We start from the raw sequence: 12,890 nt of genomic DNA, 5'->3' as shown, positions 1-12,890 counted from the left end.
CACTCACGCTGCGCTTCGATCCTTCATGCCCCAGACCTGGTTGGCTTCCTTGCTCAAATGTCAGTGCGTCAGACAGGTTGAAAGAGCACCTGACACCTCAACAACCCACAGATGGTGCTGGAAGTTGGTACAGTGACAGCAAAGACAAGAATGAGTGTGATTGGAGGCAGGGGCTGCTGCGGTGACCACACTGGAGGTGGTGATGGTGTGGGTAGTGATGGAAGCTGCCACAGGGACAGTTCACTGGGGACAGAGGAGAGGAGGCTGAGCAGTAAAGACCACAGGCCTTGCCTGTGACGGGAACGGTGGGATAGAGTGGGGAGCAGGCAATGAGCCCAGCAGCCGCAGTAGGGCCTGCTCTATAGACAGAGCTCCCCCCCCCCCAACAGCTCTACCTTCCTATGACTATTAAAAATGTTAGTATATTGCTACCAAAAGAACTGACGGACTCTTGAATGAAAAAGAGGCAAGATGCTGCCCACTCCATGTAAGAGTTCAATGGTTCATTTTCAGCTTCCCGGCATTAACCAAACAGGGCTCTTCCCAGAACCCCATTGAAGGCACACAATTGACCTCACAGAAATACACTCTCTTAGGGGCTAGATCCCCAACAAGATCTACCATAATTCCCTCTTTTCCACCTTTGTGAGCACCAGTATCCTTAGTAAAGGCCTTACCAGCCAGGGTTTTAAGATAAGCTGGTGTCATGTTTGCATATCATAACTCAGCTGATATTTTCATGCATGCTCAATTAGGTTCAGCCTTCTTGGGAAAACACAATTCTTTCTGTAGCAGAACTCCTCGAGGGGAGGAGGGCAGTCTATGGGAGAAGTTCAGAGATAGATTAGGTCTTTGTGTCACCTGTTTATGATCAGTGATAAACTCATGGCCTTCAGAGCGATTCACCTCCATGTGTAGAAAAGGGTTTCACACGGGAATCTGCAAACCTTGGGAAAGGGATAACTCTGAAAGAGATGGATAAGGAGGGAGGGAGAGGGCTACCCTGAATTGTGTGAAACATGTAGAAGATTCTACTCCAAGAATGGTGGTGATAGCAGGTGAGGTTTCCTGAAAATGACCACGGGCTGATACCAGCCTTTAGGGCTGGTGTTCAGTTACTACTGATTGCCACCAAGGTCTTGTTGAAAGAGATTACAGATTACCGATCTTTCCACTGGTGGACAAGTCACCCCTAGAACACCGGCCTCTTCCCTGGCCCACATTCCCCGACAGAAAGCATAAGCACAGAACCTCTGTGCCCTCTCCTGTACTAGGCTCCAATATTTCTTATGGCACCTGTCTGTGATGACTGTGATGAATAATGAAAGGCAGCACTAGTTTGTTTTATAGCAGATGTGTCTTCTAAGAACTTTTGTTCATCTTGTTTGATGAGTAGACATTTTAATGAGTTCATACCTCTATAGCTCATAGACTGGTGCCTGCTTGTAGTAAATATTTAATAAATTCCAGCTATTACTATGATTAATTGTATTGATGCTCTTTGTTTCAGGCTAAGCCTGTCATTTAAGGGTGAGGGTGGTGGGGACTACTAAACCTTTGCCTATCCTTGCAGGAATCTCCTCCTTCTATTCCATTTAAATCTTCTTATCAGACCAATTTGCTTCATTCAGTCACCACACCATTTCCTGGGGAATCAAACCTCAGATTATATTGAGCTTGGTAAGGATCTGTTTTGTTTTACTTTCTCCAATTTAAAATTCTGTGACCTTGGGCAAACCATTGGAACTTCTACTTAGTACACTGGTTTCTTTGTCTGCAAAAGGCTAGGATCAGACCTACTGAGGGAGACTGAGCAAGAGTTAGCTCTGGGACCCCGGCCCTGACACATGCCTCCCTACTGGGAAGCATGGGGCGTGGCTTCTGCGCAGGCTCATGGGTGCTGACCTGCCCTTCACCAGGGTTACCCAGGCAGTAGCAGCTTCTTTAGGTTCTTCTCTCCAGTCTTCACCATCCAGAACCTTCTACGAATTCTGATGAGACCATCTGGAAACACAGGCACTGTACATGTAACAACACTGTTTGAATTTGCAATCTTCCTTGCATAGGAGCTAGGGGGACTTACTCTCTTTTGAAAAGTCTTTCTCCTTATAAGCTGATTCAGACACAGTATTCCCCATCATTTCTTCTCTGCTGTGTCTTAACCTCTTTTCCCTTCATCTTGTTAAAGCTCTCACAGACCTATAGCAACCAAGTACAGAACTTGAACCCAGAACAATATCTTCCTCGGGCAGGAGGAGGGAAGAGGTGATAGCCGTCCTTTGCAAATGTAATGTCCTGGATTCTTTCTCTTCTTCCTCCTCCACGTCTCATTTGTGTGAATTACTCTCCTGGCCAACCGTCCCACACCCCAGGGCTCTGAGCTGGCCGGTTAAGAATTGCAGTCACATGACCACATTAGTAGTGTGGAGTTTTGAGCACAGGCAAGCACAGTGTCTGGATAGAGGTCTAGAATGGTGTTATGGTCTAGGATTAAATGTTGTGACGAAAATCTACTAAAACCAATATATCAAAAAAAAGACAAAACACATTTCACAAAGTGAGATGAGACAGGCAGACAAAAGACCAACGCAAGTTCTTCAAGTCTAGAAGAGATTCCCCCAACCAAGACCACCCCTCTTCACCTTGTGTTTGTGCACCTCTGTCTTCTACTTCTATAAGACCAAGATACCATGTGGAGTCACTCATGGCAAAATTTCACAGGAAACAAAGGTAAAGTTCTCGTGTACTTTACCTTTGAATATCCCTAGCATTGCCACCTAAGAGGTTTCTCTGAGCACTTGGTTCAGGATTGCCAGTGTACCTACTTTGTGTACTTGTAATAGGTTTTTTTTAATGAGTTTTTTAAATCTGCAAATCTCATCCCACATTGTGAGATCTTCTGGAGGGAAGGTCCCAGTCTTCTTTATGTCTATGTCTCTAATATTGAGCGTACATGGTTGAGCTCAGGGCACAATTCAAGTGAATAAATGTGTGTACATATGCACGTATGCATCAATGTTCAAATATCAAAAGAAAAATGTTCTCCTGGGGCTGGGAAGGTGGCTCAGCAGTAGAGTGCTTGCATGCATGAGGCCCTGGGTTTGAGTCCTCAGCACCACATAAGCAGAAAAAGCCAGAAGTGGCGCTGTGGCTCAAGTGGTAGAGTGCTCTCCTTGAGCTGAAGAGCAGAGGGACAGTGCCCAGGCCCAGAGTTCAGGCCCCACAACCTACAAAAAAAAAAAAAAGAAAAAGAAAAAGAAAAGAAAAATGTTCTCCTTTACATGGTATTGAAGTGTGTCCAAATGCAAAGCAAGCACACAATAGTTAACCTACCCCATCTTAGATTTTTTTCTGTGTGTGAATAAGAGGGAAAACACTCCAAGTCTGCCTACATACCCAATATATTCTTCAGCTCTTTCTCTTTTGGCCTCCACAGCGTCCATGTTCCACCTGCTAAGCCTTCTATTTGGCAAGCCACACAGGATTCATCACCCAGAGATGACCAGTTCCTTTACCCACATGTAGCAACCCAAGACAGAGATACATGGGGTAGTCAGTGAGGCATAGGGAAAGAAGACCAGAGTGGATCCTGCATTGTTCATCCCACTTTTCCCCAAGTCTTTTCCATCCCTTCCTATCACAGAAGAAAAACTAACAAGGCAATCTACAATCTTGATCAGATGGGGCAAGAGGGAGTGTCTTCTCTCCTATTTTGTTTACGTGCAGACTTTGAAGACTGATATGTGGGAAGGAGCATTCCAAGAACAGGAAGGATGCCCACCCCCAGTCTCCTACCTGGTCTGGTGTGGTGGGACCAACAGAATCATGTCTGGCTTGCCTGGCGCCATCTTCATGCAAGGCTAATTCAGGAAGTTGCTGCTTAAAGATAAGGGAAACCACAGTCAACACCCTTCTGCCATAATCTGGTGGAGTCAGCCTACAGAAAGTTAAGAGGCTCTGCAGCCAGGTGTGTGTGGAAACCCAGGGCTCATGACCTCAGGCATTATCAGCCTTACAAGCTTAGGTTGGTACTCCTGCTTCATGGGAGGAGGGCAGGTTTCATGAACATGGTTCTAGAAATCCCTCTCAAGATGACAGGGGCAATGAATTAACCTACTTACTCTAGCCCAAAAGGCAAGGAACAAAGGCATCACTTTAAAGTGAAAATAAAAAAGACAAGTCTGCCGAGACATAAAGAATGCCAATAGTTGCTTGAGAATTAACTGTAAAGTGGCATAATAGATGTTTATGGGGTGATAGAAATATCTAAAATTGAAATATGATTGATATAAGTGAATAAGTGAATTTCATGGCATGCAAAGTATACCTTCATAAAGTTCATTTAAAAAATGAGAGTATTCAGCTTGCTACTTTCTTCCTTAAATAGTTATGCAGGATTCACTGCCCTACAGAAAAAAGCCTAACAAAATCTATTAAGGTCTTCAATCTCTGCCAACCTCTTTTCCTAGTCCCTGCCCCCCATTCCACCTGCAAATCAAACTGCTTCCAGTTCTCCAAACACACTAGCTCTGTCTCTCTCTCTCCAGAGTTCTCCCACCAATTCCTCCTTAACAAGTCACTCTAGATGGCTGTGTGTGTGCGTGCGTGTGTGTGTGTGTGTGTGTGTGTGTGTGTAAAACCATATCAAGCCCAACCCTCCAAGACTGGCAGAAGACAGAATGAGCAGGCCTGGACTGCTGAACTCATGGGTTACATGCACGTCCTCTTCCTTGGGATGCACCATGCTCTCAGAGGACTCCTCGCCAGAGTCCCAGACTGTATTAAAACCTGCCTCCTGTAGTCCAGAAGTCCAGTTCAGTTTGTACTGCCATTTTAGCCAATTTTTTCTTATTCCACCTATAAGTGAGTACTTTCTATGTCCCATGTATTAGAGACGATGCTAGGATCAAGAAAAAAAAACATCAAATCAGTCAAGTTCTCATCTCTAAGAGCTGACACTCAGAAGACATAGGGACATAAAAACAGGATTCCTAGAGATGTCTCTAAGGCAGAAGTTCTCTATCAGGGTGTTCAGGAAAACAACCTAAGGAACAGCCAGCTATCACAGGCTCCAGCCTACCCCAGGTCTATCAAGCCTGGTAGTTTATTCTGGGTACCAGCATTTAATGAAGTTAACACGTGAGTTCAATGCCTCTATTTCTGAAAACTGTGGATGTCAAATCCTTACATGCAGAACTCTCAGACACAGGGTGCTGACTCTACTCACAGAGATAAGCAATCTGTTTCAAAAACAGAAACAATTGTTATCTCATCAGTGGTTCCATACAGCTACTGCAATTCCAGAAGAATCTGCTGTGAAGCTTGGATGTTTTAGATGAGTGACCATTCAGTGATGAAAAGAATTCCAGATGACAGCGCATGTCTCATTAGAAAGGAGGCTACTCTAAGAAAGTCTTGTTTGTCAGACCAGGAATGATTCGATATGCCAGACAACGGACTAACGACCAAAATATACAGAAAACTCAAAGTACTAAACTCTCTGTTTGGGCTCTAGATTTTAGATTGCTGAAAGATACCACTTCCCCATGACTCCATATGTATGTGACTATAAAAGGATGTGGAAAGATTAGTAAGCTAGCAGCATGTATGGGAAAATGGACAAATAGTAAAGTATTGGATAATAAATCTCTAAAAGAAACAAAGAGAAAACTTAGCTCACAGGGAGACAGAACTGATCAGCTTCACCCCAGAATTCATTTTCTCTTTATTATTATTTTTTCTGTTCTGCTTTGTTCTGCTTTAGTAAGAGCCACCCACACAGACTATTGTGTAAACAGAAGATGGCAATCTTTTCCTGCTATCCATTGGACAACTTCTAACTAGTGTCTGTGCCCCACTTTCTGGGACAAAAATTCCAACAGGGCAACCAACTATTGGATTAAACTGGTTTCAACCCTGATCTTGTTTGCACAGGCCAACACAGCACAAGGAGACAAATGCATGCTCCTTGAAAAGTCATTCTGTTAAGCAGACTGATTAAAGATCCTCATACCTGGAACCAGATGAGTGTAAATAACTTCACAAGACCCCTACCCCTACTGCATGACCAGTGTTATGACTCAGTGCCCTGAGTCACTGTCTAGTCAGAACAAGCATTTGGTCTCAATTCTCCAAACAAATGACATGATTTGGTGAGCTGGTTTACAAAACAAGACATGAACATCTGTTGCTTCACAATAACCTCCAAAAATAGCACACACATTTGTTCCCAGAGTTAATGAGAGAGCACCACCGATCTAGCATCAACTGCTCAGGCTGAAGAGACAAGTATACACCAAAAAGAGAGACTTTGGGTGACTGAAAACTTTTTCTTTGTCCTATAAGAACTGAGCGTTCAGACTTCTAACACTGTCTACTCTCTTTCTTAGGCTCCAGCCCGTTGGAATATGGTAGTGTGCTGAATCTGGATTGCGACTCATTAGTGTTAGATAAATTAAATTAGGTAGCTGGTAAAAGAACACCACGAGGTATTCAGGGAGGAAGGTATTCAGCCCCCCCCCCCACTGTGCATGGTGGAGAGGCCCATGTTCCACCTGGGTTTAAGTAGGGCAGGGGCAGGGAGCATGTGTGGCCAGGTGAGGGAAGGTGTGGCCACGGCAGGTGCAGATGTGACCTCAGGGCCTGGGACCCTCCCTTGGCCCAATGGGAGGCGGGACTTGGGAGAGCCCAGGATGTAATCTTGGCGGGGAAGGTGACTGCTTCCAAGTGTGCCAGTTACCTAGGTGACACAGGTACTGGGTAGAGACTTAGCCAAGAGGTAGGAAGGCCAGGGCCTGTATGGCCCAGGGCAGACCTTACAAGTAGTTCCTGGAAAGTCCAGAGAATCTGCTTATCTTTGAGTGGTGATGCCATTTGCCCAGGACTAAGCACCTCTTACAATGTAGTTCTACATCAGTCACAGTTTTGTTTTACCCAAAGCAAGCAAACCATTGCCTCTGCTGGAAACCTGTCAGAGGTACAGAATTTCAGATCCCAAGAGCCAGACATAAGATTCTGTAGAGGAGATTGTGCTAGTTAACTTTCTGTTACAAGAAAAGATACCTAAGAGAAATACCTTGAAGGGACAAAGAATGACTTTTGGTTCATTGTTTCAGAGGTCCATGATGGGTTTCTCTATTGTTCTGTGAGGCAGAACATCATGAAAGAAGGACATGGCAGAATAAAAACTCACCTCATCGTTGCTAAGAGAGTGAGCAGGAGGCAAGGACAGCATAGCTTCAGGTGGAATCCACCTGAGACTTGAGGACTTGTTGGCTTCATCTATGTCCCACCTTCTAAGTTTCCATTTGTTCTCAATAGCCCAGCAAGTCATGAATCCATCAACTGAGTAGTCCGTTAGACTCGATTACTCCCACAAAATCCCACCTCTGACTAATTACAATCAATAATTAATCTATATACAAGCGACTCAACTACTCAAAAGTTCTGCAAAAGTTTCATTTCTGAGCCCTATTGCATTACACACTGTGCCTTCAATGCATGAGCCAACGGGGGGAGGGGAGAGCATTTCAGGTCTGAATTATGGTAAGGACCGTGCGCAGCTACTCACTTAAGGCTTGCTTATTATGCAATATTAAGAAGGAGCCATATATCAAGGGCCTATCACATAGATTTAGCTTTGAAGATGGCAGGAGGGCCTTGGGAGTCAACATGTAATGGGCTGCAAGATCCACCAGAGGGAGCCAGAGAGCAGACACAGAGCAGGGGATGGCTACAGGAAGAGTCCTCGATTTTTTCCCTGTCTTGTTAGCATATAAATACTTTCCCACAGTTTTTTTTAACAGCTACAAAAAGTTAGTTGAAAATATACTTAAGAAAAAGCAAATAATTACAATAATATATTATTAATAATTACCATTAAGTTAATTTTGCATGTATAAATATGAGAGAGCATCATTCCTGCTTAGGGAAGGAGGCCATTTCTTGAACAAGATATCAAATTATTAACTCATAAGTATGAGTTAATATTATGAGTTACAGTACAGCTGACATGAACTGACATCTTCCATTCACCAAGAGACACCTTTGAGGAGATAGCCAGGCATGTCATAGTGTATGAACAAATAGTTACAAAGTATATAACCAACAAAATACATAGAGAAGTTCTTCTACATATCAATAGGAAAGTAAAATTTTATTAGGAAAAAATGTGCAAAGGAAGGACTTAAATAGACAGGATAATCTCAATAGCCACTAGGTATTCCCCTCACTGTAATCAGAAAAACTTTAAATTAAAAATAAATTAAAAACAAAATTTAAATCCACTTGTGGAACTGCAGATTGGTGGAGACACTTTGGAACACAGATGAGAATTTTCTAGTGAATTCATACTGCGTAGACTTCCTTCCCCAGCAATTCCACCCCTACATGCATACCCACCATGTGTGATTCTCCAAATCAGAACAGAAATGCAACAAGTGGAAAATCCAATGAATGCAATATGGCAGTAATTTTCTTCATTGCTCAGGGGCCTCCTGCTGAACTCCAGCTCACAGCTGGTGAGGAAACTACTTTTGTCAGGATGGGAGGGAGGATTGCTTCTGGATTTCAGATAGTTGCAAAGGCCCGAGTCCCGGACAAATTCTAAACATTTCCCCTGTGAGTTTCTGACAAAATCAAAGAAGTTGCAGGATCAGTGCATGTCAGGGACTATGTGCAGACTTTTGCCATGAGCTGCTTGTTTATGAGTTTATTTTTTCCAAATATTTAATACATTCAGGTGGTTTTAAATTCAAGACCATATAATAATATATGCAATGAAAAATCTCCTTTCTTCTACTTCCTTCTCTGCCAATATCTTCCTCAGGTTACAAAAGTCTCTGCAACTGAGATGTACACACTTTTTGTTCTCCAAATACAGAAACATAATCATAGTCAATAATCGTAGCTGTAAACTTAGTTAAAATTAAAATACTGAGGAGAAAAACTAGTGAGAACAAGGAAGGGGTGACACTGTTCAAAAGAAACTGTACTCATGGGGCTGGGAAGGTGGCTCAGCGGTACAGTGCTTGTCTTGCATGCACTAGGCCCTGGGTTCGATTCCTCAGCACCACATAAGCAGAAAAAGCCAGAAGTGGCACTGTGGCTCAAGTGTTAGAGTGCTAGCCTTGAGCTGAAGAGCTCAGGGACAGAGCCCAGGCCCAGAGTTTAGGCCCCACAACCAACAGAAAAACAAAACAAAACAAAACAAAACCCCAGAAAATGTATTCATTACCTGACTTATATAACTGTACATCACCTTTAAATGAAATTTTTAAACCTAAAAATAAAAATGAAATTAAAGTACTTCACCTTGCCTTTTCCATTTAGCCATATTTGTTGGAGATATTCCTACATAAAGATGTTTCCTCCTTTTTTAAAAAATTTGCTCCCGTAGCCCTGTACTTTATGTAGTATTTCATTTGTGGCTCACCAAAACTCTGTCCAACCCACCATTACTAGACAATTTGTTGTTGTTGTTTGTTGTGTTTTTGTGCTGGTACTAAGGATTAAACTCAGGGTTATGGGTGCTGTCTCTGAACTTTCTGCTCCAAGATAGCACTCTACCATTGAGCCACACCTCTTCTTCTGTCTTTTTTTTTTTTTAAGAGTCTTACAGACTTTCCTACCTAGGCTGACTTTGACCTGTGATCCTTCAACTCAGCCTCCTAGCTAGAAGCTAGGATTACAGGTATGAGCCACCTACCCCAGCAATCATCACCAGATACTTGTCATGGTTGCCGTTGTCCAAACAAGGTTACATTAACTAAGTTTTGCATCTTTGATTTTTGTATCTGTCATTAGGCTAAAGACTAAGTATACTGGTCATTTTGCATATATATTGCCAAATTACCTTTCCCAGGGCTTGTGACAAAATCCATTCCAACTAACACCATTTCTCACCCCGCCTCTGCAGCTGGGACTCGGGAAGCATCTAGCTGAGCCTGACCCCAGTCCCAATGCTAAGCAACTGCACAGGAAGGACTCAGATGCGGGTGGCACTGGTTTTCAGTATGGAGGGAGGCATGTGGCACAGCATGATACCAGAAGTGCTATGAGAAATGGACGGAGAGTCAGTTATTCCGTAAGGAGGTCTTCCGAGGAGGCACAAAGAAGCTGGGCCCTGAGAGGCAAGCATATGGGCAAGGGACAGACAGATGCTTGAGGGACAGACAGACAGATGCTCCAGATACAGTTGTAGTTGGTCTCTGGATACTTGTTTCCAAAGCTACAGATACAGCAGTACTCAAGCTAAGGTTGGAGAGGAAAGTACATACCAGACAGACTTTAGGTGACTGCAAACTCTTTTCCTTTGTCCTGTGGGAACTGAGCCCTCGGATGACTGCCCAGCCCCACTCTTTCTCTCTCTTCCTAGGGATCCAACCTATCAGAGTGCGGTACTGTGTGCCAGTTTCACCCCCGGAGGCCTAAAATGCAGACCTCACAATAGCCTCCAGACAGGCAGGTTATGATGCAGGCGCTGCTCATGACTGCCCCTTGAGGTCCCATTAAACTATTCTTGGGAACAAACTACAGGTATTAACACCTCCTCCCCCAGCCTATTGCCAGAGTATGGTCCGAGAGTGGGAGAAAGGCTGCCAGGGAATGGAAACCCTTCGAGCTGCATACCTGAAGGCCCAAGAAAGGCCCACCGCAGAGGGGAAGTGGAGTAAGAATAGAAGGCCAGACAGAGTTTTCAGTGTCATCTCTTTGTCCCCGTATGGAGAGCTTGCATCTTGCCAGGAGAAGCTGTGTCCTGTGACACCAATGAGGTGAGTGTGATCTGGCTTCCAGCGCATTCGTGGGTGGGAAGCACCTTACCCAATGTAGGGTTATTCTCTGTGAGGTTCTCACTGCCAAAGGGAAATGTAGAATGGTTCTTTCCAGAATTCTAACCCATCGGCCTTTCTGCCTTCCAGGATATGGACTAATTTCTCCAGATCAGATCCACGTATTGCCTTTGGGAAATACTCCCCCTTGGAAAAAGAGATTCTAGTAAGTTTACACAGACAGATATCCCTCCAAAGTTTACCGGTTAAGCTAGGGGAAGCTCCAGGTTCAAAACCCATCCAACATCACAGTCTTGCCAGTGGATGCAAACTGGCCAATCCTAATGTGGATTCCACACTCACACAGCAAAATATTTTCTTACTTAAAGGTTCTGGTTAGAATAAAGCGTAAACGATAATGAACGACACAACTACCTTTTTCTTTTTCTTTTTCTTTTCCTTTTGAGTTTTCTCCTTGCACTTTTATATTCACATGCAAAGTCTTGAGGTTTCTCAGTATCTGTCAGGTCAATAAGATTCAAATTCATAGGACATCAGGGAGAAGTCAGGATCTGAACACTGGATTGTCTGACCCCCAAGGTCTGCCCCTCTTTCCCACTAGCAGAGACTCAAACACTCTCAGCAAAGGAGGAAGAACAAGCCACGAGCCAATCATGTCGGGCAGTGGCTACCTAGCTCGGGGCAGTGACATTTTAACAATCTCGTGTGTTGTCAGCGTCTAGGTGGTGTTCACACGGTAGCGGCAAGAAGGTTCTTGGCTGCTAAAGCGAACGAAGAAAGGAAAATGATGAAGCAACTACAGTCCATATCTCCAGAGTTCAACCAAGTGACAGAATGTGGAGAACTCTCCTCTCCTTGCATTATGTGTAAGCCTACAGAGAAAATATGGACGGCGAAAGTGATGATACCTGCAGAGGAATTTAAAATGCCCGTGCGCGAGAAAGCCAACATCAGCAAGCACATAGAAAGGATGCAGCTGGCACGGGCCCAACAAAACGAGAAAGACACAGTGCACATTGCCAAGTTCGGAAACTCTCCAGTTCTATCTGGAGCAGGCCTGGGCCTTCCAGCGAAAGACAAGTCCAGGGAAGAGGGAAATCACCCCAGCTGTGATTCCTCTGATAACACCAAGCAGGACGAGAGCGAGGAGGCCGAAGGCAAACCCATAAAAAGGCGAGAAATGAAAGTGGATGTCACTTTTAAGTCAGAAGAACCCAAAAAGAGACTGAAATACCATCGAAATGATTGCCAGCCATTCCTCCAAAAGAAACAGGAGCGGTGCATCACAGGCCAAACCAACCGAAATCTCTTCCCCTTGGCCGAATTCCCTGGAGATCTGATGCTCTTGCGTCAAGGTTGTATAGCTGAGGGATTCCCCCCCAGACATGGGACCAAGACTTACCCCCAACCCCAGTAAGAGAGGGCCAGCAAGAGTGCTTTGAATCCATATTTTAAAAAAAACAAAAGAAAAAAACAAAAAACTTTATTTCTCACAGGCGACCACGTGTTCCGATCCTTATTTCTTTGGGACACGCTGGCCCATTCTCTTTCTCTTTTGTCTTCTTTTGGGACTTTAGCTTCCTCTGTTCTAGCTCTAGTGATTTTCAAAGTAAGACTTAGTTGGGAACGCTTCCTAGTTTCTGACAACTTTGAGTTTTTAGCTCCCACCCTCACCAACAGCCCAGGCCTCCTCAATCTCACCTGCTCCCACAGAAAGGAGGCCTCTGTCTCTTCTTGCTCCCTTGGATCCAACATCAGTTATTTGTTTCCACCAAACCGATCATCCCAAAGAAAGGGACTTAAAAAGAAATCATCTCAGTTGGCTTGTGGTTTGTGGACAGGGAATTTAGTCCACCGGTGAGGGGGGCCTGCTGGTGTCAGGTCAGCAGGTAGATTTTTGCCGTGGGAGCTGATTACTCTCCTCCGGGTCAGTAGAGATGCCTGGACCACTCATTTCCTTCCTGCAGTGGCCTGGCCCAGGCTGGTTCACAGAGGGAAACAGAAAGCATCCAAGACTTCCTGAAACTAAGGCTCAGAAACAGCTGTCAGGCGTGTGAGGTATGTCAGACACATAGGTGGGCACCCTTCCGTCTGTCCACC

General features: G+C 44.4%; 1 protein-coding gene across 1 annotated transcript; it reads left to right on the top strand.

The window, feature by feature from the left end:
* Positions 1 to 10,572: 10,572 nt before the first annotated feature.
* CUNH10orf120 (chromosome unknown C10orf120 homolog) lies at positions 10,573 to 12,207 on the top strand. The gene is made up of 3 exons (XM_042701352.1): positions 10,573 to 10,772; positions 10,920 to 10,995; positions 11,506 to 12,207. Exons 1-3 carry the CDS (start codon positions 10,573 to 10,575, stop codon positions 12,205 to 12,207), a joined length of 978 nt encoding a protein of 325 aa, XP_042557286.1.
* The last annotated feature ends 683 nt before the right edge of the window (positions 12,208 to 12,890 follow it).

This window comes from Dipodomys spectabilis, unplaced genomic scaffold (genome assembly GCF_019054845.1).
Source record: "Dipodomys spectabilis isolate Male_0828 unplaced genomic scaffold, ASM1905484v1 ptg000289l, whole genome shotgun sequence".
Classification (NCBI taxonomy): Eukaryota; Metazoa; Chordata; class Mammalia; order Rodentia; family Heteromyidae; genus Dipodomys; species Dipodomys spectabilis.
Note: the sequence above shows the minus strand (reverse complement) of the source record. Positions and strands in the feature narration are given on the sequence as shown.